The sequence below is a fragment of the Epinephelus moara genome, chromosome 12 (genome assembly GCF_006386435.1).
Source record: "Epinephelus moara isolate mb chromosome 12, YSFRI_EMoa_1.0, whole genome shotgun sequence".
In the NCBI taxonomy this organism is placed as follows: Eukaryota; Metazoa; Chordata; class Actinopteri; order Perciformes; family Serranidae; genus Epinephelus; species Epinephelus moara.
The window spans coordinates 12116657-12144522 of NC_065517.1; the positions used below are offsets into that span (position 1 = coordinate 12116657).

General features: G+C 39.5%; 1 protein-coding gene across 9 annotated transcripts in view; it reads right to left on the bottom strand.

Moving 5' to 3' along the window:
* myo6a (myosin VIa) overlaps positions 1-27866 on the bottom strand; it is a 188721-nt gene that overhangs the window by 67414 nt on the left and 93441 nt on the right. For all 9 annotated transcript variants that reach the window (XM_050057691.1, XM_050057695.1, XM_050057694.1 and 6 more), the window contains 8 exons: positions 22794-22951; positions 21985-22076; positions 20220-20292; positions 15103-15230; positions 13735-13830; positions 13125-13295; positions 1835-1873; positions 1491-1584 (listed from right to left, as the gene is read on the bottom strand). In XM_050057691.1, coding sequence (XP_049913648.1) covers positions 1491-1584; positions 1835-1873; positions 13125-13295; positions 13735-13830; positions 15103-15230; positions 20220-20292; positions 21985-22076; positions 22794-22951 — 851 coding nt within the window. The remainder of the gene's footprint in view (positions 1-1490; positions 1585-1834; positions 1874-13124; positions 13296-13734; positions 13831-15102; positions 15231-20219; positions 20293-21984; positions 22077-22793; positions 22952-27866) is intronic.

Consider the following 27866-nt stretch of genomic DNA (forward strand, 5'->3'; position numbering starts at 1 on the left):
TTAGATTTCTAAATAAACATTCACCTCGTCGCTAGATAGACCTACTCCTGAAAAACTTGTGCGCAAGGCTTTTTGTCCCTACGAGGCCACCGTCATTTACCCGACGGGAGGGGTGAGCGAGTCCTGCAATCTAGAATTTGACCACTGATGTCACTGTTTTCAACCCATTTTACACACTGGCCCTTTAACTTTGTTTAAATAATCATGAAAATTGCTATAACAGATTCTCACTTATCTTAAAAAAAGACAGTAAACGCTTGGAACGTGTTTCGTGGTTTCAAAGACTGATGAAAGAAGCCTGCATTTAAAGGTGCAGTGTGTAGGATTTAGGGGGATAATTGGAAGAAATGGAATATAAAATAAAAAGTATGTTTTTGTTTAGTGTATAATCACCATAAAATAAGACTCTTCGTGTTTTCGTTTGCTTAGAATGAGACATTTATATCTGCATAGGGAGTGGGTCCTCATCCACACAGTCCGCCATGTTGCACCACCATGTTTCTACAATAGCCCGGAAAAGACAAACCAAACACCGGCTCCATACTGGGCCATTTGCATTTTTGTGTCTGTCTGCATGGTTAGTAGCCTCTCCGCAATGAGCCAAACAGTGTTGGAAAAACACAGAATTTAATTTGAAATTGCTTTATTCAGTGTTTTTCTCCATTTTAAATCACCAGGTCTGTTTGTTTTGGAGAGGAAGAGACCTCTGCGGATAATTCGGCTTCCAGTAAAAACCTCCTCAACATCTGGATCTTAAGTCATCAGAGAAAAAAGGTGAGCACACATTTGCAGGTCCTGGGCTCACAGATCAGTGCCGGAGAAACAATGATTTGTAACGTAAAACTGCTTTATTTAGTGTTTTTGCCAAGTTTAATCACCTGGTTTGTTTGTTTTGGAGAGGAAGAGACCTTTGTGGATAATTCGGCTGCTGGTAAATAACCTCCTGAACAATGAACGATACAGAAATCCTAACTTGGAGTTCACGCTTGGCACATAGGAGAAGCTTTAGCTGGCTGCAATTTAAAGTCCTCACTGCTAGATGTCACTAAATGTCACACACTGCTCTTAAAAGGATGAATATTGGGAAATAAGATCCAAATATTTCTCAGGAATTCTCTCCAAAAGCTGATTCTGTGTCCAAGGACAAACACACTAACAAATAACATGCCAAAACTAGATGCCTCTGCATGCCCGCTAGAAACATGGTCAAACTCTTCCATATTATAACTTGGATGTAAAACTAGAGGAGAGAATATGTTGTCTTAATTTGTGTTGTATTATGTTGTCATTTAGAATATCATAAAACTAGAATACACACCACTTTATGACTAATTATCAACTATTCAGGGAATTTGTGATATGTAACAAAGCAATAACCAATATAAAATCCCAAGATAACCTTCAGTCCCACCCACAATAATAAACTTCTCAGGATGAGCACCCCTGATAAAAACGTATTGTCTCATCTAGATTTGCAAAAACCCACTGACCGGAGCACTGCAACTGGGAGAGAATCTGAGCGCCTTCAAACTGGTGGCTGATCATCTTCAGGTTTGGCTTAATGCAGCGGACAAAACTGGAGCCCTGCAGAGCACAGAGACATGAAGGGAGATAGAGAGAAACAGAAACCATTACAGTAGCAGCAGGAACCACATAGCAAATCAGAAATTCATGACATCCATCACACTCAGTCTCGGAACATGATGCTCTGTGCGACTCGCGGGAGACAGAAACTGTAGGTGTTTGTCTCTCATGAGATTTTACAGAGCTGTGTCAAAGGAAAGCTCATCTTTACTACAGCTCTGACATCAAACCATCAGGAAGAAACACTGACCGTGCTGCGGAGCTTGTCCAGGAGAATATTCAGCTGGGTCTGCAGAAAAAAGAGGAAGACGACACATTTTTATGATCAAAGTGAATGTAGATTGGAGTCTGAGCTTATGTAAACCTCAACAAGCTGGGACAAAAAAATCACAGTCTTTGGTGTAAAAGCTGAAATCTGGTTCATGTAGATTGTTAGTTTTTTTCTCTGAATCATTCCAAACATCCAAAAAGACACAGCTGCATATCAAACATGAAAAAACATAAAACATACTGTGTGCAATACCAAAAGAAAAATTCCAGTTATACTGTTATATATGCTTGTATATACTTTAAAACTATATGTTTCTGTATGAAATTTCAAATAAATTGTATAACAAAATGACTACAATAAGACTTTCTTAAGCGCATGTCTAACTTATGCCGGCCTTTTCATTATCACACACACATTCCCAGTGCTGGAATAAAATCATGCGAGTTTAAACAGTAAATACGGAGGGGGCTCCGGGGAGGCGCGACAACCTGAACAAGTCTCTGTGCTCTTGTACTGTGGAAAAGGAGGAGATACTGGAGGAGTTGTGGCAGGAACAAGAGTCTGTGTTTAACTTTGGCATGTGTCTAATCCACCAACCGGTGCTTAATTTAGTGAGGAATCTTAAATCTTGAGGCAACAAAATCCATAATGTAAAGTTTGTGTGCAAATCCAGTTTATATTTGTGGATTACGTTGGTGCCAAATTGACAAGAATACTGTCGACATATGACGTCTTTTATCTTGTGTTTCTAGAGTTATGTGTCTTTGCAGATAAGTCATTGTTAATATGATATATTTCTTAGGGGAGTTGGCGTAATATTTTATAGGAGCATGATGGGAAATAATTTCAAAAGAAATCTAGTTGTAGTTTTGCAAATAGTGACCCTGCAAGATCCATAGTCTTTGCGAAATCTTAGTGAGTGACTTAAAACTCAGATTGTCTTTAGATGTGAGAGGGTGTCAGTTTTTGACCTCTAATAGCACTATGGAGCACCAGGATGTGCGCACTCACACAGGTGATGCTTTATACATTCCTGCCAATGATTCCATATTTTTCCACTTATCGCCACTAGCACTGTACACAGTAATGCACCCACAAAGAGGACTGCTCACAAGTAAACATGCAAGGACTGGAAATATCATCTCTGCACATGTTTTATGAGGAAGGAAATACATTTAACATGTTAGACCTCAAAGATTCACAGGCTGTGTTTTAATGAGTTCTTTGTTCACATTTAACATTTTTTTTCTTTTCAATATTAAAAAGAAACTACTTGATCATGCATACCTTAGCCTGGGAGGCTGACAGACTTACAAACTTACAAATTTACCTAGACAGGAATATGTTAACTAATAACCTTAAAACTCAGAGTGCAACACTACATTAAAACATCCAACCACTGTCCGACCTCATGCACCCTCTTTACAAGGATGGATGTTACTTAGTTAGATAAACAGTCTCAGCTCCTCTGTTTAAGGTTTCATCGAACTAATAAGAGAAGTAACAAACATAGTACCATGCATGTGAGGGTCCAGGTCAGTCAAGTTAGAAATAGTGATGACAAAAATGAAAGATTTGTCACAATAAACAAGTTCAAAGACACAATTCCTCACCTCAAAGATCATGGGATCATATAAATACCAGCCAGTATAGTTCGAGCAGTTACACTAAGAAAGAAACGTTTCTCTGGATACGATCTAATTTCTCACACTGTTTGCTTTCAGTTGATTAAATATAAAGTCAAACACATGAATGATTAAGTCGAGGAAATCTCCCGATCTGTAATGATACATCACTTCACTGGCACTCAGTCAGCAGGTGCTAATAGCCGAGCACTTTGGCCAACACTACAGTCCTCCTTGCACAGGCGGTGCCAGACTTTCAATGGGATATTGTATTACTGTCTGGAACAAGACAATTAATCTGAGCGAGTTTGGAGCTGAAGATGCTGCTGAGGTGGATGAGTGAGGAACGCAAGAGGGGGAGAAAAAAAAAGCATTTGTCTCTGATAAGCTTTTGTGAAGAAAAGCCTTTCAGTTTGGTATGCATTAACAAGAATCCTCTTACTTTGCAGGCTGTCGTGGGTCAAGAAGGATTAATTCTTTAGTTTTGATGTGGCACACTTAGAATACCAGCAGGGCACGGTTTCTGATAAGCAGAACTTTCAGAAATTTGCATCATCAACATCTTTGAACTGCAAGTAGTCACAGCTCAGCCATTTGTTTTATCCAGCTTGGAGGCCCAGTCGGGTGGGGTTTGTGATAAGGTTTTGTCTTGGTAAATATTTCAGAATATGCATTTTTAAAATTTTCTCCTTCACAGTGTTTTCATTTATTTTCACATAATATAATAATTTAAAGAATAAATTACAAACAATGCAACAGAAATGCTTCATTTATCAAACTCTTTTATTATTGATGAATCATTAATATTCCAACAAAAGCGGGCTATAACTTTCCCTGCATGGTCGCCACATCCTTCACCCTATAGCTCCTGCTCATTACTGGTTACCTGCAGTGCAGGGGATGCATTATTCAAGCTGGTTCTAGCAATATTTTTTTCCAAGTGACTGTGGACGTGATAAGCACCTGCATTAGGTGAATGTAAATATATGCAGATGTAAATAAATGTATACTAATTAGGGTCAATAACGGAAGGACAGAAGAGCGTGCAGCTACGCCAAGCATACGGTGATCAAACAGTGACAGATTGTAGAGAGGACATTTGGCGACTGCTAGAAGCTATTAGCATAACACTGATGTCCTCATTTGTCCACTAAAGGCTGAAAAGTCCCCTAATCTGTCTACATCATCATATCGGTGTCCTTTGACTGATGTTCTAATAACAGAAACGTAACGTCCAATTAAAGAGCAGAGAGAGGTGGTTTGGCTCGAGAAAATACAACGACAGTTTGTGAAAATTCAATAACCTACGTGTAAAGTTAATTAAGATCAAGCTCCCAGAAACAGCCATGGGCTTTGAGGCCGTAGTGGCCCCATCTGGTATTTCAGGATTACCTGATGTACACTGGATCACAAAGACTTTTCCCCATATAAAATCATTAGAAAAGACCTAATATAAAACAATGATTGTGAGACGAGTTGCTCCAGTCCTTGATAATGAGGGGCTGAACCATGATCAAAGCCGTTGTAAAATACCATGTCAAAATGTTTGGAAAATTTAGTTACCAACCGGGGAACACATGATCCCCCCCTCAAATCCGAACATAAACTCAGAGAGTTGGCAAAAATTTTGGTACACGAGCTGCCGAGTTGATGTTGTATGTGCAGTATCATGGCGGACAGGATGTTGTTGGTGTTGATGTTAATAAACATTGTATTAATTCACTTTCCATGACAGTATTTTGCTCAGATGTAATATGTAATATGGTATTAGGTTGTAACCGTTAGTTACTGTCCATGTAGAGTAGTGACCTGGAGTAGCTAAAAAACTTATTTATCAGCATTAGTCAGGTGAGGCAGTATTTAAATAGTTTTGGGGGATGTACTGGTGTAGTAACAAGTCTGGGACAAAATAACTTTGTAATATAAAGTTCATACTTTTATCAATGTGTTGTTTAAATGCTTTGAGTAATATATTACAACACATCTTCTGTGTAGCGTCCATGGTGTTTCCACATAATGACTTCAGCTCATAAAGACACTAAAGTTGGAAGAAGGACTTCCCAACTTGGGAAATGGGACCATCAGAGGAGCAGGTGAATGCAGCAATACCCTATTAACACACAGCTGTGACCGCATTACAATTTCAGTATTGCTGCGCCAATTAGTCACCTGTCACCTTGTCATATGGGACACAGAGCTGAAGAGGGCAACCGCCAACTAAAGCTTGAACCATTCATCATCCACTAGGATGAGAACAGTCAGAAGGATGCTACACTGTCATTCAATGAATGCACAAAAAACAAAAAAGTTGCTGGTAAAGAGATAACCTGGGTTTGTATTTTAGTCGCAGAGAACTCACTGTGTCCTGTCGCTACAGCAGAGAATTATTTAATATTGCTGCCACCAAATTCACTTGCCATTTGTCTCTATCCAAAGCGAAAAAGACACACCAACGATTTATAGTAGGCTAACGATGTAACTTTAGCTATCTTGTGTGTTTGTAGCCTCTTATGCTCATTTTTCTTCAGCCATTGCTGACATTATCATTTTTGTTACAGTGTAGTTTGGATATTCAGCTAGTAACTGGGCTAACCTGTGACAAAAATGTTACAGCTGGCAAGTGACAACAGCTCGAGGAAAGTGAGCATAACAGTTACTGATGGTAGATTCATATGTGGTTATAGTGTAACTGCAACATGATGAGCACTTTTTTCTTTCTCCTAACCTCACATATACTAGAGGCCATGGGGAGAGCTCTTGGCTCCAAGTGGCCACAGATTGGTGAGGCAGTCCGCACTTTCCACTGCGTCTGTGTGTTACTTGGCAACCATTCTACTAAATGTTAATGAGGAAAAATATTGCTTGGTGGAAAAACGATTATTTGTTATCAATAAATTGTGGCATTTTTTCTTTTCCATTTTTTTTTATTTCATGAAACATTGCTAACCGTTTTATAAAGGCAATAAGCCACATGAAGCCGGAGTTCATAGTGATTTTAGGACAGCTATCTTCTGTGCGGTGATACAGTTGGCAGGTGTAGTTTGGTACAAAGAAAATAGTTCCTACTTGAAACTGCTCACAACAAGGTCTATGGATTATCTTGAGTAGCCATGTCACGATAACCTGAAAGAGACATTACTGCTGAGTTTTTCAAATGTATTTTTTTTTACAATTTGAGTGCCATCTATTTCCATTGTGTTTGACAGAAAGCAGACATCTCTACAGCCGATATCTCCAACACTCAGGAGCTCACACCAATAAATCCAGACTGATAAATCAGCACTACAGGTGAAAGGAAAAATATGTATTTATGATTTTTAGAGGGAACTGTCCCTTTAAAAGACCACATACTGAAACTAATGGCTGGCTTGTTTCAAATCCCTTTAAAGTGTCTGTAAAGCACTCTGAAACAGCCTTGTGTATGAAATCTGCTGTTTATTAAATAACTTATTTACATCCTCTAGTGGCTTTTCCATCAGTCCTGTTAATGTGATGCATTCACCAGTGATTAATGACAACCATTTAATAAATATGACATTCAGAGCCCGCACCATGCGGTGCATTTTGGGGTGCTCAGCAGGACAGTACACGCTGGTTCTGTCTTTCACATTCAGGCTAAAGAAGATTGACTTATCAGCTGTGTCTGGATGAGCCTTTGAATAGGACACTCTTGTTATGATGTATTCAGTCCCTGTTATTGGGACAAAGCTACGGTGTCTGGTTATAATGAAAACCTCCACGCCCTCCACGCTTCACGATTTCCCTCCGTCACTGCAGCCAGAAGGCAGCGTCTCCCGTCACCTCGGCTGATGCAGATTTATCACTGCTCGTTTTCACCAGCCGCCTCTCTCTTCCATGCCCAGAGCTCTGTTCCTGTCTGCCTGTTTTGGATCCTGCTCGACACCTTTTTGAACTTTAATCATAGCTTGGATAGAGAGATGGGACCCAGGGCAGAGGAGGGAGAGGAGGAGGAGGAGGAGGAGAGCCAACGGGATGAAGAGGCTTTAGGAAAACACTACAGGTAACACAGCTCACAGGTAATAAGAACTCAATCTACTCGGCATAGTGTTCAAAACCACCCTGAGACAAGCTCTGTGGTTTGTTTTCCAGCGTCTTCTACACTTGTAAACATCTTGCAGACACATTTAAAGACATTTTAACTAATATCAGTTGTGTTTGTTTGTTGTTTGGTATCAGGATATCAGTTTTAGTCTGCTTGTAGAAGAACTTTTGGTATGATTAATATGATCTTCTGGAGAAAACCACTACAGATCAACACAATATCCACTAATATCCACAATCACAATGCAATCCAACAATATTGTACATTTCTTTGCACAACTGGGCAGCAGCTCTCTAATCTCTAGCAGTGACCTTAACATTTTTGCTTTATGTGTTTTCTCTTGTTCCCATCATTCACCTTTGTCTGACCTCTTTTGATGTTGCAGGTGACCTTGCCCTTTCCTGACATCGCAAATAATTCACTGAATAAGATGCAGAAGAGGTATGGTTACAAAATTATGTCAAAAAAGGTTTTTTAACATTATTAAATAGTAACAGATTTCATTCAATGGTCATTCTGACAACAAAATTTTAGGACAACCTACGCAACTCAGAATTTCTATACCATAACAAAAAGCTGTGTCTTTGGCGTGCATTAAGCAACAGACCCACAGGGATATAAATGACTGCAGAATTTTTAGCCAATATCTCACGTTTTAATTTAAATATATGGTATTGGTATTATATGGTAAAACAAACCTAATTTGCCTGATGCAAAAGTACGAGCAGTTAGTGTTAGGTAAGAGTACTCCCCTCCGTCAGACAGAAATCAAAAGTATTCCATTTTGGTGAGTACTTGCCCAATTCAACTATTTGTGAACAGTTTCACCCAACTTAAATCAGCCTTTGACAGATTTTTAGGGTTCAGACATAGACTGCAAAATAAAAACAATAATATTAATAATGGACGTGGTCACCACAATGTCTCTCACTGGCTTCTTGTCCTAAAGCCATGAGTTTGGCATTGCAGATGTTGCCACATTAGGACGAGAGGGTGGAGCTATGCAGAAGTTAGGGGAGGATCTGACTCATAGCCTATAGTGACGTCTCGCAAACAGCCTGTTCCTCAAAGCAGCCACACCCTTAATTTTGCGCAACTGTAAGCCCTAATAAAATGTAAACGGATGAGTTATATAAATATTCACTTCTGTACAGCTGTCATGAACAGGGAACTGAACTATAGAGACCAAAACCTTTTTTGTATCATCATTATGTTTATTTCTGCTGTAAAGTTGGGCATTTTAACATGGGGTTGATGGGAATTGACTCTTTTTTGGAGACAGGCTCAAGTAGCCATTCAAGAAACTGCAGTTTTGGCACTTCGCAGTGGCTTCATTTGGGTTCAGATTAAATTTTTTCTTGAAAAGAGGAAAAGCTGTAGTGGCGTAGGGATTTAAAGGGCAACACACAACAGCAGAATCAACTTCCATATCACACCAAACGTAATGTAAAAACAAAAGAAGCAGGAAAGGTATTGTAGCTTGTAAGTGAGATATTGCAGCCTTTCTGTTTTGATGTTACATGATGTTATTGTTAGAGATGGGGACCAAGAAACGTTATGATATTGGTACCAGCTCCTGATTGGTCAACGCCAAAATAACGATAAGCTCTGGCATTTTGAAATTCCTAACTGCCCTCTAATGATTATAAAGCTGTTTGCATCAGGTTGGCGTTTGGCGTTGCAAAAATTTACATTTTGTGGTCTCCAGTCACGGTTGATGGAGCAGGACATTCAAAAGTGCGAGCACACTTTGTGAAGGTTGTTTTCAAGTAAATTTCTTTGACTAAACTTCTTTGGTCATTTGTGATTTTGTTTAAGTTTAGCTTCTGGTAGTGAAGCAGCATTAAGACACATCACCACCAGACATTTGTAGCAATTGCTCCCCCCTCATTATATACAGAAGAAAAACTCAGGAAAAAAAAAACACGTAATAATAAAATAACTGCTGAATCTTTTCACATGTTCTCATGTCATGTCTATTATTTGCACTAGAATATGGAGAGAGTAGCATCACTAAGAATGTTTCCCTGTATGCTGCTCTTCGAATGTGGCAGGACACGTTTCGTAAATATCCCCCTCACACTCTCCCCCTTCATGTTTCCTGTCTCCCCTGTGTACAGTCAAATAAATATAACAAAACACATCCTTAAGACAAGCGTCCAGAAAAACTCTACCTGGATAAAACCACACAATGCAGTGTTTTCACAAACGGAGACTCCTAACATCAAAGTGCAGCTCTGGATGAAGGATCTAACACCCTACTGATGGACAGAGTCCATACAGTCTCAGCAAGGATCTGCGATGTATCACACATATAAATCATGTCTCTGTACGCATGAAAGGATAAAATATGTGTACATCAAAGACAGCGGTGTTCCTGTGAATATCAGAAAATATCTCCCCGCTGCCTGTACTGTACACCACGCTGCTCTCTGGCACCGACTCTGATAACAGAGGCAGCCATTGTTCCCTCGGGCTATGTGCTTTTTTGGGGGGTTTTTCAGACACATGATTGAGTGGAGCCAAGCGCTGTGGGTTTTTTGCTTTTGGTTAGGTGACATATTAGAGCACATATCAAGGTGAGATGCTGAGCTGGATGAGTCGAGGAGGGTAAAAAAAAACAAAAAAAAAACTTCCTCCCTAACAACAAAGAAGCTCCTCTCTCTGTTCTCTGAATGTACTCTGGAATTCAGTGAAATTTCACAGAGAAAAGTGCACCTTCTTCTACACTGACGGAGAGAGTCCTTCTGTTCCCATGAGATGGAGTTACAGCCAGCAGGTTTATGGGATTTTGAGGCCAATACCAATACTGGTATCTGAGAGTTTAACAATATATCATCATCATTATCATCATATTTGTGATAAGGATGCCTTATTTTTTGACTCCCCATCCTGAAGATGTACTTAAGGGACCTCTGTGAAGGTGAACCTGAGCGCTGGCAGCTTCATCCTGACCATAACAACCACAGTCTGTCAGATCTATATCCCGTAAGAAGGCCAAAACCAGGCCTGCTTGTTTAAGGTGCTGCGTGTTGCATTTCCAAGCCTCCATAAATCATTGATTCCTGATAAGTTGGTGTCATCAGTACAGTTTTGGCAAGAGTAGGTAGAGAAGTAGATCTGTTATTGCAAAATGCAGATTTTGTGTCCCGCTGTTTAGTTTTGGTCCTTTGTGTTTGGTTTTTCCTGCATATCTGCACAGTTTAAGTTTGATCTACCATTAGTGTATTAATCTGTTTTCTAATAATTAAACTTTTAAAATTGCATTTTTACCAATTGATCCTGAACTAGAGATGCAGTTGCCCCGAGTTAGAACTCAGTAACTTCAAACCACTGCCTCAACAGACAGCACAATAAGTCGAGATCTGAAGGTCTGAAGCACACCTTTAATTAAATGTTTTGACAGACAGCAAGTCCTCATCACAGTAAGAGGACTTTTAATTGCCTGTGTCCAGCTAATACTGGCATCTGAGTACAGCAGCATTCTTCCAGCTTGCAGCAATGACTGTTTGCAACAACTTGGCACAGTATCATGTTTTGGAAATATATAAAATATAATAAATATTATAATTATAAGAGGTTTGAAAGGTTTATTGTGGATGTTGTTGTCATTTATATCTGCAAAACCCAAACTTGTCCTTTCAATTACGTAGTGCAGTTTTTGTGGTGGGGTCTAAATAAATACTGTCACTTCTATCTGATTTATTGGTGATTTCCAATATTTTCACTCCATGAAGAAGCATGTTTGCCCAGACTGACTGGTGTCCTAGGGTAGATGGTAGGCTTGAAAGTAAGGGAGCTCCAATTGATCAGCCTTCAATCATTATATTCATTCAAAATATTTTGATTGGTGGTCTCCATATAGGCCAATTAGAGGAGCCGATCAGATAATGCCAAACACAATTTGTAGTGAGGTAGTGACACTAGAATTGGCTGAAATGTTCAGTATAATCTGATGACCAAAACTTAAATTTCAACAATTTCCATTGACTAAAATTATGCTAATATAGTGAAGTTTTCTTTGACTAAGATCTAAAACTTTTTTTTTTTTTTTTAAGATATTTTTTTGGGCATTTTTAAGCCTTTATTTATCATTGTGTTGTGTGTCCAATATGGCTATAGTACATTGATGGACTGGATTCTGTTCTGTGTTATGTCATTGTTATTTTATACTATGATGCTGTCTACTTTTAATATTATCTTTCAGGTTTGTGGTTCTCTATAACATCTTGCCAAAGGACTGCAGTTGCGAATTAGCCGGCTGGCTAAAACTGGCACATTTACAGTAACACTGTTGATTAATGTGTACTGTCCTTTTGTAAATAAAATAAACTGAAACTGAAACTTTAATTGATAGGACAGATGAGCGTGAAGGGGAGAGAGAGAGAGGGAGTGACATGCAGCAAAGGGCCACAGGCTAGAGTCGAACCCGGGCCGCTGCGGCAACAGCCTTGTACATGGGGCGTCTGCTCTACCACTAAGCCACCGACGCCCCAGATCTAAGACTTTTAGTTAACTAAAATTTGACTACAAAGAAACAGGATGAGGCTGACTACATATGATTTTAAAAAAACTAACAAGGGAATTTGACACAGGACTAAAACCGACAAAATTAACACTAGTTGCCTCAATATTTTTTATTAACTTGGCATGTTGCGCACATTTTGCTTTAATTCTGTTTTTATCTAATAAAATTTTATTTATTTCATTACACAAGGAAGCTATGTTCGTTAAGCTCTGAGCTGCTCCCAAAGAGCAGGCCTCTGAAAGAGAGTACCTCACATAGTTATAGCCAATATACAAACAGCAGTTAATTCATTATACTTTTTCATCTCTTAATTTTAATAATATATTCTAATATATAATTTGGTAAAAAAAATAGTTAAATAAATAGATAATGCTGCACAATATGCAGAAGGCTTCAAATGGACTCTGTGATGGGTATCGGCCGATACTGCATCCAGTGATCTGTGATCTTCCCCAAAAATCCTGATGCAATAAATGGCTTAGATGAGAATAACAGCCCATCCAAGCACCAACTACTTGAAACAAAGGTGAAACCACGTCCACCTGCACTGAATGCTAACATGCAAAAGCAAGTGAAAAGCCGACTGTTATAGAGGAGGGGTGAGATGCAATAAATCGCTTAAATGCCCACATTTTTGGACAGTCTCTTCTGGAAGACATTCATAGTGTTGCAATCCTAAATTACACTAAGTTCCCACTTCAGAGAGGTGAAAATGGGAGGGGTGTTACAGACAGTTAGCTATAAAATAAGCACCTCATTGGGATTTTTTTAGACTCTTAAAGAATCAAAAACAAAGAAACCAAATCTGTAAACGCTTCTGGACTTTAATATGTCCTGTTAGAAACCTCCACACAACAAAAACAGCACAAGAGGCAAAAAGATGTTTGAGTGGAGAATGTGGGTCACTTCAATGGAAGAAGAATTAAACTTTACTTTTATACCCAAAAACTGCATCCATAAAAACATCTGACACAGAAAATCAATCTGGGAAGAATACTTTTCTCTGAAGTGGTTTCAGGATAATGAATCATCTTCATTTCACCTAAAACTCACCTTAAACTTGTTGCCAACGCTGATAAAGCTGAGTTTTCCCGCCTTCTGCTTCATGTCTTTGCTGTTGTTGGAGTTCTCAAAGAGTTCTCGCACGAAGCGGTCCTTGGACTCACTGACCAGACACTCCAGAGACATGTGCAGAGCGTCGTTGTTCTTCTCCACAAACTTGATCTGAGAAAGGGACATTTTTCAAACAGACTCAGAAACATGTTTTCAGACTCCGGGGATGTGCTGCGCTGCTCTGTTGCTTAACTTGAAGGCCTCTGTTTCAGGTTCACCTTCGTACACAATTTCAGAATCCTATTACTTTTTCAAATTTTCATTTTTTGGTTGGTTGTTGTTTATGACTCACACTGCCCCTGCTACCTCTGCACTCTGTACAGGTGAAGAATAATATTCAGTCTCATTATATGAGACAGTGCAACAACAGTGTTTCCATATGATTTTGGGGTTTATTTAAAATGCACTGTCATCTGAATGGTCACTTGCTTTGGTCAGAAGTGTTTTCTAAAGTCCACTGATCAAAGAAAAAGAAATAAATTATTTTATGTGACATTAATTTCAAAGATGGCTCCAGGAAAGCAGAGCGGAGCATGATTTGTGAACGCACCGTCTCGTAGCACACGGCTCCTGCAAAGTGTCTGATAATAAATCCTTCATCATCCCTCACGTTCCTGTGGATGGCCAGCTTAGACTTCCTGGGTACCTGAGGGACAGACACACACACACAGAGTCAATCACACACACACATACACACACAGCAAAACACTTACACTCAGCAGACTCCCTGCATATTTTCCATTTACAATGACATGCTAATTCCCAGTCCTGTCAATCACTCTGGGCTGAGAATGAAGATTAAGAGTCAGTGTTCAGTAATTTGACTGTCAGCTACACCACATCACTCTGAGGCTGAACATCACTCCTCACGCAAACTCATTGTATCAGCACAATGTGAGATGACCCTGACTGTAAGACCTACACCGCCTTTGGTATATTTGTTTATGGATAAAAAACATAATCAGAAATTCTGTTGTAAAAATCAATTGTTACTTTTACATAAAAATACAGGGAAAGTAAAGCAGTACACACAAAAACAATCACATTTTTTAAGTTATTTAAAGGTATTTGTGACATGCAAAAGATAACTGGGCTTTCCATTGCCATGTAACCTACTTAGAGAGAGAAATAGAATTAAAGGGCGAGTTCACACAAATTCCAAAACTTAACAAAACATGTTTTCTTTATGATATTGAGCAGAGACCTTTGGTTTTGTGTGTGTACTGTATTTGGTGTCACCCAACTCTGCCACCCCAATAAAACTGGCAGTAAAAAAAATTACTGCCTCTTTAACCAATGGCTCTATCTGTTTGTTTTGTCATTTCCAAATGTGATAAACATAATAAAGCGCTCTCCCTTCAAGTTCTTGGAGGTGATTGATTCTGGGAGTGCAGACTTGGCTGTTTAAAGTTTTTGGTGGACGGCAATCTTCCAACAGGAGATTCTGTGACACTGCTTTTTATAAGCACTAGGCAGACATTTAGACAAATACCCTTATTCGCTGTCTTGCAAAGAGCTAAACGAGAAAATTGATGTGAATCTTAAGTTGTTGTGTTAAGCCAGAGCTGGAGTCAAGATGTTCGTTAGCATAGCTGAGCATGAAGACTGAAAGCAGGGGAAAACAGCTCCCTAATTGAAGCATATTATTAAGTATTTAGAGGGAACAAATTGAGGATACAAATCACTAAGCTGAGAGAATGAAATAAGTATATTCAGCACACAATACTTTTAAGGAACCATTTATCAGAAACACTTATGAGTCATACAGTAGGGCTGGTAATGTATTTATATTGATATCAACATAAGAGACTGGATATTATCTTAGATTTTGGATATTGTATTATCATAAGGGTTGTCTTTTCCTGGTTTTAAAGGCTTTAATGGCACAACTTCTTTCTTATGTTTCAGAGTCACTCACAGTGAGGCGGAAGTGGTCCTTGTGTTTGTTGTGAACAGTGTCAGCAAAGTGCTGGTCACTGGGTTGAGGTAGTCGGTTCTCTTCGTCCAGTATGTCCAGGATGCCGACCACCTTGGCCTCCACAAGGTCTGTGAAGAAAGCATGAGAAGCATGAGAAGAGCCACACCGTCTCAACGCTGTTAATGAAAGCTGCTGCGGATTACCGGAGGCCACCGGGCAACACGACCAATTAAATCAAGGACGGGTGATGTAGACGATTAAAAATCCAATTAAAGTTAAAGTGAATGGGAAAAGGTGTGGAGAACAGTTTCTCCTTGACCTAGTCTGACTCAAGAGGTAATGGGGGGAGCAAATTTCGATGATGATGATTACTATTATTATTATTATTATTATTATTATCATTAACTTTACAGTATAGCAGACTTGGAAGGTGCAAAAGCGGTTTATCTTATCACTATGATTTCAGGAAAAGTAATTTTAGAGTTGAGCATCTTTCAATATTAAAACTCAAACTCATTTATCAAAAACTAGTTTAAAGGTCTAGTGTGTAGGATTCAGTGCCATTTAGCAGTGAGGTTGCAGAACTCAAACTTGTACTAGCAGAAACTGAACTGATTGTAGCATGTGTGTAACTGTCAAGCCTACAATGCTGTGTCTCTAATATGTAATCAGCCTACTTAGACAAGTCTGCAGGTTTAAATACATATGGTTAATGCTGGTCGTGGCAGATAGGCAGCTGAATAAAATCATGTTGCTAACAAACAGCTTCTGTCGTTGGAAAAAGTAATCTTAGGACGCATTCACACTGACCCTATTTGGTCCGCTTTAAACGAACCCTGGTCCGCTTCACTGGATAGTTCGTTTCATTTGGAGTGGTGTGAACGCTCATTCGAACTCTGGTGCGGACCAAACGAGCGAACCCTGGTCCGCTTGAAAACTAGGGGTCTCGGTTCACTTGTAAGTGAACCCTGGTGTGGTTCGCTTACAGTGGGAAATGCAAACGGACTATCCAGTGAACCAAAGAGAGGAAGTGACGTCTAGCGCAGTGCATTTTGGGTAGGGAAAAAAAAACAGCCAACAGCTTGAACCCGGAGAAGCAGTCTTTAAATTGTTTAGCGAGAGGATGGTGGCACCCGGATTTAATCAGCTGGCAGATCAGTGTTTCATCAAGGTAAAAAAAAAAACTTGACAGTATTGAAAATCTTATCTTCAGGATTTCTTCAAACCCTGGTATACTGTTATACCTTGAAATTGCCTAAGCCTCAGAGATTGTATCGTATTAAGTTGCTGTGAGTATTAAATTGACCACTTCTAAGCAGAAGGCAGAATATAACCTTATAATATAGCCTATCTGGGCAAAGCCTCTCTTCCTTCAGGCAGCTGCCTCTGTCTCACTCAGACTCAACCTGGGTCTGTGTCTGCAGCTGCCTGGAATAGAGAGAAGAGATGTTACTGTCAAATATTCAGATGGTGCTTGAATGTCTGACTGATAGAATCTTCGACTTTCAGGGGGCAGCCCTATTTCAAGCTGATGAAAACATAGTTATGAATATTATATATCATTCCTGACAATAGATGTCTCTAAATCCTAAACACTGAACCTTTAAGAAAACCAAAAATGTGAAATACAAAAAATTGGCTTGACTTTATAAGCTCTTATGGACCTACTATTATATTATTTACTAATTTCTCTGGTCGTAATGCAACATACTGTATTCTCTGGGATAGCTATTCAGATAAATCTCATGTTATGTGTTATCAACCAGTAGCCAGCGACTGGCAGCTCACAGTGAGAACTATGTAGACGCCCAGTTCATACAGTAACCAACAAGATCAAAAACATTAGTAGGTAGTAGGAAGGTCAGTGCCACAGTTAACCTGACAACATGCTTGAAAGGTGTGTGTAAAACAGACGCACGCTACAGGAGAGCCGCACTGACAAGCAGGAAGTTATGGAGGATGATTCACTGAGTCTTTCTGAGTAATGTTTTCTGACATGTACACAGAGGAGATGTTTGATACAGACTCCTACTCACTAACTCGCTCCATCCAACTAACCGAGAGACCAGAGGAGCCTCTACAAAGCAGCCAGACTTTCTCCTGAAACCCTCGGAGACATCCCCTCATCCTTTCATCCATCCCTTCATCCCTTCATCCACCCCCTCTACCTGCTCCCAGTAACTGCAAACAACATGAACACAGACAGGAACAAAACTGCTAAACTGAATAAAATGTTAACAAATAAATCGCCCTTTTAGACTTTGTTTTGTGAAGTTGTAGATATTTTCCGTTTGTTTCTAATCTTTGTTTTAATTTCTGCTTCGTCTTGCATGCATTCATGTATCTTCTGCCTGTACAGATTTAATTTTCTGCTACATCGAGTGAGATTTTTATGTTCTCTCTGGTTTCTTTGTGTGGACAGAGTAACTGCTGCTTCCCCAACACACAACAGGAGCTGAAACAAACAAATACATTGTGGTAATCTAAAGATTCGAGCCAATAAACAGAGCTCACTGTAAACAGTCTGTGTTGGCCAGACCACTGCCTCCCTCCTGACTCCGCTGTAGTTAAGCATCTAATATTGATGCCATTTCACAGAGCTGAGACAGCAAAAAGCATAATTAACCTCCTTCACCTCTAAATCACCTCTCATCTATCTCCCTCCCCATTTATGAAGACACGTTTCAGTCAGGACAGGAGTTCACATACTCTGGGGCTTCATCACTTTGCCTCTTTACTTTGTCTGTCCATGAAACAGCGCAGAGGCTCCGGGGTCAAACTGTGGAGAGGCAGCTCTCACAAAACCCAGAGCTCAGAGCCAGCAGCACATTAAGGCCAATAATGAGCAGCATGCTGCTGCTCAGGGCTCATAAACACAACTTCTCCTCCTGTATAGCTCCAGAAGATTGGAGGCAAACAACCCTTGAACGAGAGAATTAAAAACACGAATACTACAAAGCAACAGCAGCAGCAACCGTGTAAAACCTCAGGCAGAGACTCGAAAACACTTTATCTGAGAGAGTATTAGAGATTGAGTAATACATACAGCTATGCAGTGCAGAAGCAGAGGAAACACAAAGTCTGAAGTAAATCTCAAGTCCTCGCAATGAAGTACAGATTCAAGTCTAAATCAAGATCAACAAGTTCCAATTCAATACCTAGAAGCTGTAAATCAAGTTTCATGTCAAGTCTCAAGTCAACACCAACAAGTCCAGAGTCAAGAAAGGAAAGTCTTTCATCAAGGGCCAAGTTGAGACCTAAGAGTCCCAGGTCAAGATCTGCAAGTTCCACATTTCCAAGTCAAGTTTCAATTAAATATGTACAAGTCACAAATCAACTCCACTGTCAAGTCCTGAATCAACACCAACAAGTCTGAAGTCAACACAGGAAAGTCACAGGTCACAAGTTAAGATATAAAAGTCCTGTGTTGAGACCAGCAAGTCCCACACAGGACCGTTAAGTCTCAGGTCACGTTTCAAGACAAACAGGTCCCAATTAAAGACAGAAGAGTTGCAAGTTATGTCAAGCTAATATTTACAAGACCCAGAACAAGACTGGGAAGTCACAAGTCAAGTCACAAGACAGAAAACTCCCTTGTCTGTCCCAAATCAAGAACTTCAAGTCCCATAACAAGACAGGAAGTCAACACCGACGAGTGTTTGTGTGACTAGTAGGAACAACAATTTTTGAAACTGGTCCAGTATTGCTGCAGACACCATCAAGGGCATGTTAGCACCATCAATTTACGTCCACTAAAGGTGCTTGTTTTCACCACTGACAGGCTCAGATTATTATTCTAGGTGCCTGGCAATAGTATGGAAAGGATACCTACAGAGATAAACCTTTTTGTAAAAGACTAAGATCTTTTTTGTTTAACCAGTAACAACCCCAAAGTTGTTATAGCAACTCCTGCCAGACTCCATTTAAATACACAGTAGTTTTATCACCATAAAACACACTTCATTTAAAGTCAACAGAAATAAAATAAAACTCACAGAAACCATCTTCGTTTGTCATTCCTCTGTTCCAACAATCCCCAGCTCTGGTTTGGTTGAAACAAACCCTTAATTCACCCAGTTAAATGTGAAAATATGCTAGCTCTGTACAAGTAACATTACTATTTATTAAAATAGTCTGGTGGAATTGGCGGTAGCAATTTCGGGGCTGTTTTTGGTAAACCCTTTTTAACAAAAAGGTCTATCTCTGTAGGGGTCCTAGCCATAATGTTTTCAGACACTTAAAACAACAATCTGAGCCAGTCAGTGGCAAAAACAAGTACTTTGGGCAGATGGAAATTGATGGTGTGAACATGTCCTGTGTGGTTACATTGCAGCCTGTTTCACTGGTGACGGCTGCAGCACTAGTCCAATACTGGACCAATTTCAAAAATTGTTGTTCCCATTTGTCACTTAGATGCAAAAAAATGGGAAAATAGGGTCCAGGTTGGAAAATACCAAACTTACCCCATACAAACTACAAGACTCAAACAATACAGGGAAGTCTAACGTCAAGTCCAGCAGAGTCAGGGCAAACAAGTCCCAACTTACAACCTACAAGTCCCATGTCAAGATAGAAAGGTCCAAGTCAGGTCACAAGTTAAGAACTAAAGGTTCCTGCTGTTTTCATCTACATGTCAGCACACATTCTGCAGGCAGAAAGGTTTTATAATCCATGATGCACTGCAGGAGCTAAATTCAGAATCAAACCAAGAAGAAATATCTCATGTCAACTGTATAAGTACATTATCGATCAACTTAGAGTAGATACTTTTCATTAACTGCACCTGATTAATTCACCGTTCTGATATATTTTGAATGCTTCTAGACATTCAAGCACCCTCCGAATATTTGACAATATCAGTGTTTCCTAAAATATATGAAATACATTGACTGCTCAGTTAAAGATGAGTATCCCCAGCGTTCTGTGTTCTCTTCCTGTGGGTCTTGTTATGTCTTGTTACATTACGTGTTACGCATGGGCAAAAATAAGTTATGCAAAAATATAAATAAACATTCAACACCTTTGCCAAGAATAACCACTGAATATGGAGGACGAGCAACTGGAGCTGCTCTGAATGCACAACCATGACTGCCGAATGATGAGTGGCGTCTTCATACCTATGCAGTCCTGATTGTCGACATAGTGAACCTCGTTGACTCCGAGCCCCTCCCTCTGGTACAGCTCTTGCTCCTGGAATGCAAACGAGAGATTTCTAATGAGAATCCATAATGATATTCTCAGCGTGTATGGCATTCGTCTAATGAGGAGAACGATGACTCTGTGGTTCCGCCTGGAGGGCATTCTAGCTCTCTAACAAATGGCACTTAGACCACCAGGCTTTCTGCCATTACACTTTGAGGCAGAATGAGCATCTTAAGGTTGTGGCTTTCATGTTGGATGATGCTCACAGATTTTTGGGTGTCAACATCTTCAAGAATGTAAATGAGGAATTTAAGGTCAAAAGAGACATCTAACATTTGGGACAAAAGGCCACAATTGTTACAAGATGATCAAAATGAAAGTCAAACAAAATATCATTGAACTTTTAATGATGCTTCATTTTTAAGAAGTTCAAACAAAGTTAAAACAGATATGGCTTTAATGATGAGCTGATTATATTTTGTTATTGATCCAAAACTTTTCGTATTGCAATGAAACTACAATTACACAACAGTGACATTTCAGATCTCTGTCATCAGTGGAGCAGCATTTCTTTAACAATTTATTTTGTCGAAACACACCACACCAAACAAAAGTAAAACCATTACAGAGGCTGTGGCTTTCCAAGGTCGACGCCTTCTTAGCGCTGGTGGAGGTTTAAGCATTCTAGTGCCTTCGAGTTCATTACGTGAAGACCCTGAGTTACAAAAAAAATTATATATCGAGCATCATTATTTTCCCAGAATAAAATGTGGTGTTTCGGAACATTGTGGACTTGGACAGCATCAGATTTCACGCTGCTAATGGTTGCTTGGCTGCTGAAAATGGAGAGTTTCATCTGAATATCAGACACTAAGTTTACTGAAAGCAACACCAAACTTTCTACATCATGTTTCAGCAGTTGTTGGTTATCTAAAATGCATTCTCGGAACCCACTGGCTGTATTCGGCGTCTGACTTCCGGCAGACGGCAATACAGCCTCTGGGGGCGGTTTGATTTGGGCGGAGGAGGCGAATTTCCGTTTCCGACTTCCGTTTATATATAAGTAAATATGCTGAACCATTGCGATGGATTCAGAGTTTGCAGTGACGCCAATTATGTTCCGTCTCGTTAGTTCATCGCACGGAGCGTTTAACCTGGCAACAACTGCAGCCAGCTCAAACGTGATTGGTCAGTATCACGCGGACTACAAACAGCCTACAACCGGAAACCAGGGCTCTTCTGCTCTTCTTCCGGAGGCAAAATCTCCGGGGTTTGCCTACATATGAGTACATCTCTATATACAGAATGTAGAGTCTGTAGAGTCTGTATATAGAGATGTACTTTTAAGAGCAACAGTTACAGGATATAATCATCAAAGTTTTTTTTTTGTTTTTTTTAAATCAACAGTAATCAACCTAACACACACTTTCAAAAAGGGAAGAAAAAAACATGTTTTGGAATAAACCTCTCTCCTTTAAAAGTGATCAAAGTTTAGGTTTTATGGTTTTAGGTGTCTGAGCTTTGGAAAGTCTACACTTTTATTCAGGAATGAGAAACCTATAATTTGAAAAAAATGACACCTACTTTTAGAAAGTAAGTGCTAACAATAAGAAAAGCACTTATATGGTAGCATGAATCAAAGTCCTGAGTCACTCCAAGATGTTTGCTTTGATTTGCCGGTGTTTGTAAGTGCTGGCTGATGGATCTGAGGATGGAAACGAGGTGAATGAGAGCTCTCACCTCTTTCAGTATGCGCTCATTGAAGAACTGCTGCAGTTTCTCGTTACAGTAGTTGATGCAGAACTGCTCGAAGCTGTTGTGTTCAAAGTACTCTGCGGAGCAAGAACAGCAGCGGAGAGTCAGTTGAAGGTGCTGCGTCACAGGCAAAGCAAATCTGACAAGTTACACTATTTTAAGAAATCATGCACAGTACAGACGCTCTTTTGATCTCAGTAAGATGTGTGTAAGGACAAATGTCTTTACAATAACGGCTTTGAGAAAAACATCTTTTCTACTTGATCACTGCGATCTTTTACCAGAATTTCCTATTCTTTCTATTCTTAGACAGACAAGTCAAATATTATACACACTATGAGTATTTTATCTGCCAAAACTCCTTACGAAAAAACACTGAAAATCACACGTATGCAACTGTCACAAATCAAACATGAAGTTGGGGGGAAAAAAGTCTTTAAAATTTCATGTTTCTGTGACAGTTTTATAAAACACTGAGCAACTCATTTTTAAGAGCATCTGTGTATGAAACTTTTTCTTTTAATAGAGCAGTTTTGAGACTGTTATGGTTGTTGAAAGCAGATTCAACAGCGACATGTTTTAGAAAAAAAAAGGAAGTGGGTAAGTAACTTTACTAAAGATGTCCTGATAACGTGAATACCGAGTTTGATACTTGTATTTACCTGAATAAACATGAAGCAGCTGTTATCTTAGCTGGTCCATTAAAATATGCCATGATCAGCTCGGGACATCTCTAACCTTTACTTTTCAGGTGTCGTTGCAAAAGCAGTAAGAGGTTTTTGAGGGATACCAACCAAAGCCAGCGATGTCCAGGACACCGATGAAGTTAGCGGAGGAGTCGAAGGGGAAGCACTGGTTGACCCTGGTCACCACATGGTCAAACAGGCGGCTGTACACGGCCTTTGCCAGGGCGTCCCGAGCGTTGTTAGCCTGCTCCACTTTGAGTGGCACTCTGGAGACAAGATAGAAAGTAAAGGGTCATTATCTTGATATCAGCCCTGTCAATCACAAGGTCATAAAAAAGCCACTGAAACTCCTTAAAGGCGCAGTTCACATCAAAATCGAACAAACATATTTTTTCTCTTTATCTGTGGAGCTATTTATTGATCTAAATTGTTTTGGTCTGAGTTGCCAAGTGGTGGAGATATTGGCCGTGAGGATGTCTGCCTTCTCTCCAACATAACGGAACTAGATGGCACTCGGCTTGTGGGTGAGCTGTCCCTTTAATTTAAGTTAATTCTTTACTTAAGAAGTTGTGTCTTTTTTTGCTGTTTAACACTTTGATCTAATTGCCTGAAAAAATAAGTGTAAACATAAACCTGTCCCTGGGGATAAACTGAGTGTTCTTATTCACCAAAATCCAGTTGAAACGAGCAGGACTTGTCTGACTTTCCAAGCAGATAATTATATTATTGACAGCTGAAGAAAGAGAGATTGGGTGTGAGGCGGTAGAAAACCATAACCGGCAGCGAGCTCTGTGAAGGTATTGTAATTGCTTCTGAGTGTGTGTGAGTGCACGGTTCAATAGCGGCAGACAAAAGGAGTGACCCGATTGGAGGGGCCAGATAAAATGTACCGCATTAATCTGCTGTGAGGCTCAAGTTTCTGCTCTGGACTTTACCTCTGGACTTTACTTCAGCTGCAGACTGCAGTGCACTCAAGGACACATCAGGAAATAGCTCTGCACGAGTGGAACTCTCAAAGCTCCGAATAACGACTTCCAAAATCCACCTCCCTTCCCTCCTCTCTCCCTCCTTCTCTCTCACTCTCTCGGTGACAAATTATCTCCTCTGCACATACCTTTTTAAACCACATGCAACATCACGGGGAATACAGACGCCTGATCCCTGCAGGTGCCTCGTGGTATTTTTCTAACACATTATGCTGTGATAGGACGACCTGCTGCGCGAAGGGCAGACCCCCTAAAGCTGCAATCTGTAATTCACTTCTACACCTGCACACTGTGTGCCTTCCCATCAGAATCACTGTGTGCTGTACATATACTGTATGTCCCCCATTTATATTCATGCAGCGTTTACCTGTCACATACTTACAGCCATGTGATTAAAGACATTTCAAAGCTCCATCTAATAAATCACTATGTGAATAAATAAACAGGAAATCATCGCACTCTCAGTCTTTTCTTGCTATTTTTTTTTTTTTGGTTGTTGTTCTTACATTTGTGTCCCATGTTCTTTTTAATAACATCTTATTTGTCTTTGCATACACATTCGAACAAGCTGATAAACCACGTGGACAAAATAAATACATTTAAAAAATAAAATAATAAATAAATAAATAAAATCATATATAAATGAAATGAATAAATAAAGAAATCATATATTAAAATTTGTCACCTATGTTTTTGAGACAAATTAAATATTCATGTCTTATTGCGTGGCCTTCACTTTTTGTTCCCTATGGTCTGCTCTGTTGGACCTGTACTTTTAATCTTCTATATACTGTAACTTTGGGGCATCCATTTCTTTTTAAATTTTCTTTTATTAACTCATCATCCTCACACAATCCTGGCTGTCCCTCCTGAACTCTATCATACTGCCCCTGTTCTAAACTAGGTGCTGCTTTTTTAAGGACATTGCTCAAAATGCCTCGTAAAAGACATTAAACCAGACATTAACTTTTAAAAATGATCATTTCCACGAAACATTAGGTATAAATTATCTAAGATATTCAATCTGCAAGATGCTCCTTCAAGTTCTTTTATCACTGCTGTCTATGCATTTTACACACATTTTATAACGTGTGAAAGTTTATTCTTGACCTTGGAAATAATAGTTTAAAAAAAAAAAAAACTCAAAGTTTCCTTTTAGCTCTTTCTGTAGCTTTTAACTGCATGTCAACACTCCATCTGCTTATGAAGGCCGTGACAACACAACTGAAAGCTCTGAAGAATGTAAGTTACTGTACCTTAAAGTTCAGTGGGTAACTTTTATAAAAATAACTTTTGGTTTTATTTGCTGAAACTGCCACTATTATACTATACTGACAGTAGTGCATGAGACAGATAATCTGTGAAAACATCAAATTCCTTTAGTTCCTTCTTGTGCTCCTAATGACATTTGTAGGAATCTACTGCACCTGAATGAAAACAACCAATTTCAGATATTTAGCTTGCCCTAGTGAGAGTATGCGCAGGGGAGGGGTGGCTGCCCAGTGTGTGCACAAAGTTTGCAGCAAGTCTGCTGCTCTATTGAATTCCTTATATGTAGTACATAGCACCCTCCACCAGAGGTCAGTCTCTGGTGGAGGGTGGGGATAACATTAAAGGACTGCTAACAGCCACAACAACGGAGAGAGAGACCACGGGGGAAAACAGCATATTTTCACATCTAACCTCTGTGAATTAAGGGTTTATTTCGACCATTCCAGAGTGACTGTTGTACTTAAGGTCCAATTAAGAAGTTGACTTATTAGTCTAACTGAGACAGTTTTGGTGAGTTTAATTTTTCTTTTGAGTTTGAATGAAGTGTGTTTCACGCTAAATTGACGAAGCAATTAATAATTACAATAATACATTGGATTTATAGCAGCACTAGGAGGAGCCAGAGAAAAATGATTTTTTGTCATAGATTATCTGTTTCATTGAACTACCATCAGGGTGTGGAGACAGTTTCAGCAAATATGACAAAAGGGTGTTTTTTCTAAAAGTTAGTTACTGAAACTTCAAGTTGAGTTATTCCATCAAAACTCTTTTTTCAAGACATACTTTATAAATGTAGTCACTTTAATTGAACGTACTTATGGTCAAAGGGCATGTTAAAATGTAAGCATCACACAAATGTGCTCTGTGAATGTCAGGAAAATTGAAAAATGTTTGAGCAGCTAGACAAAGTTACGACCACGGAGCAGACCTTACAACCTGACTTATGACCCATCAACACTCCCACAGCTCCTCACCTTCACCCCTGCCTTCTCTCCACTACCCGCCATGTTTAATTCATGCCGCAGGGTTCTCTGAGCTGAAGCGCCGCCGCCAGAGGTTTTAATACTGCGGTGAGGCTCTCTCATTTAAAAACCAAGAGGTCTAAATGCCAGGGCAGCATAATGTCAGAACACTAATCGTACAAGTAGCCTAATATGTATTCCCTATGAGCCTCTGCACCGTGAATGTTTCTCTCTCTCTCAGTGTAATTACTGCTGTCGCCTTGTGTAGAAATTGTGCTCTCTGAAGACGCCTGCTGGTCCGCAGCTGCTCTCTGGCTCCATACTCAAACACACCACATGGGAAAAAATGGATTTTAAAATGGACTTTTCAGCCATCAGAGGAATGCTCTGAAATATAACTGAGGGATGAAGAGGTTTGTTATAAATTATTCTGATTCTGTTCTGCTGTGCTGCGTCGCACAGCACTAAAGCCACAACTCATTAATGGAAATTTACAGCTCATCTACTGGTTGAAATCTGATAGAATACATCAAGCAAACTGTGTATAAGCTGGCATTTGTGACACTAATAAATTGAATTTATTGAAAACACTCTCCTGTGGAGAAAATCTGAGAATGACTCAGTGAATTTTTCTGATATGGGGGAAAACATCGCATTTTAAAGGTGTAGACTTGGCCAGGGCTGAGTGGCAGTTATGTTAAAAAGAAACTTTCTGTCACCTGTGACCTTACCTGTGATCACTCAGTTTAAATGTCAATACAGCCAGTCACATAATACAAGACTGTTCAGCTCACATGATGATGGATGACTTCACAAACATAAAGAATCATTTGTCTAGTAATTTCTATTTAACATCAAAAGTAGTTATTTTGTTGTTGTTTTTTACGGTGAATTGATTAGCGGTCAGCATTTTTTGACAGTGAAAGTTGAGGTCTAACATGGATTTAATTTGTGTCAGCTTGATTCTGATTTCTTTTTGTTTGTGATTTCATTCAAGTTTTACAGTGGTCAAAATTCTTTTTTTTTTTAAAGAACCAAGTCTTGTTTTTCTTGGAAGTATCCACACTGTTAGCAAGCTAAGTGGAGTTAGTTTTGCTTTTTATTTAAAGTTTTTCTTGTTATATTGTTGTGCACCAAAGTACTGAGGAAAAGTCCCGGAACCTACCGTACATTAAACCTGATTCTTATACTGGTCTAACATGACACATATTAGCATGGGCACCTAACTTTGTGTAAAAGTGGGGGGGCAAAATATGACCTGAGTAAGGATGTGCGAAAAACCAGAAACAAAACATATTCCAGGTCTAGGTCCCAATAAACCAAAAGTGGGACAAGGAGTAGGTTTGTGAGGGACAATGTGGGACACCCGCCCCAGCATGAAGTTTAGTCATCAGAGACTAAATACATTCATCATAAACTATACGTAGTCTACTGTATATTAACACTGGACTGTTTTGTTTATTGAAGTATTTAGCAACACAGAGACTTGTGGTCAGTGGGATGTGAGGATTCCTATAATAACATCTGTAGCCTACAGATGTGAAGCTCTGACTGTATCTGACTGAGCCTTAATGAAAGCTGTTGTCTTGTATAAAATATGAACCTTACAGTCAAACACAGTTTATTTAGCCTGTGTAGTTGAGAGGACAGGTCAAACTGATATGATGCTGATTTACAGGAGAATTTCATATCAAATGGAGGATAAACCATGAACATAAACTACAGATCACCTGTAAAGCATTTTAATAAATAAATCTTTCATAATTAAAAAACAACTGGAGACTGAAAACAAACTGATATATGGGTCTGATCACTTTTTTAATGAACTGACATCATTCCAGACAGGATGTTAGTGTGTCTGTGACTCCCTGTAGGCCTATGGACTGAAGGCTGCTGGAAACTGTCGGGAAACTGTCCGACTTCACCGCAGCTTATTGTCACCGGCCCCCGCTGCGGCCGCC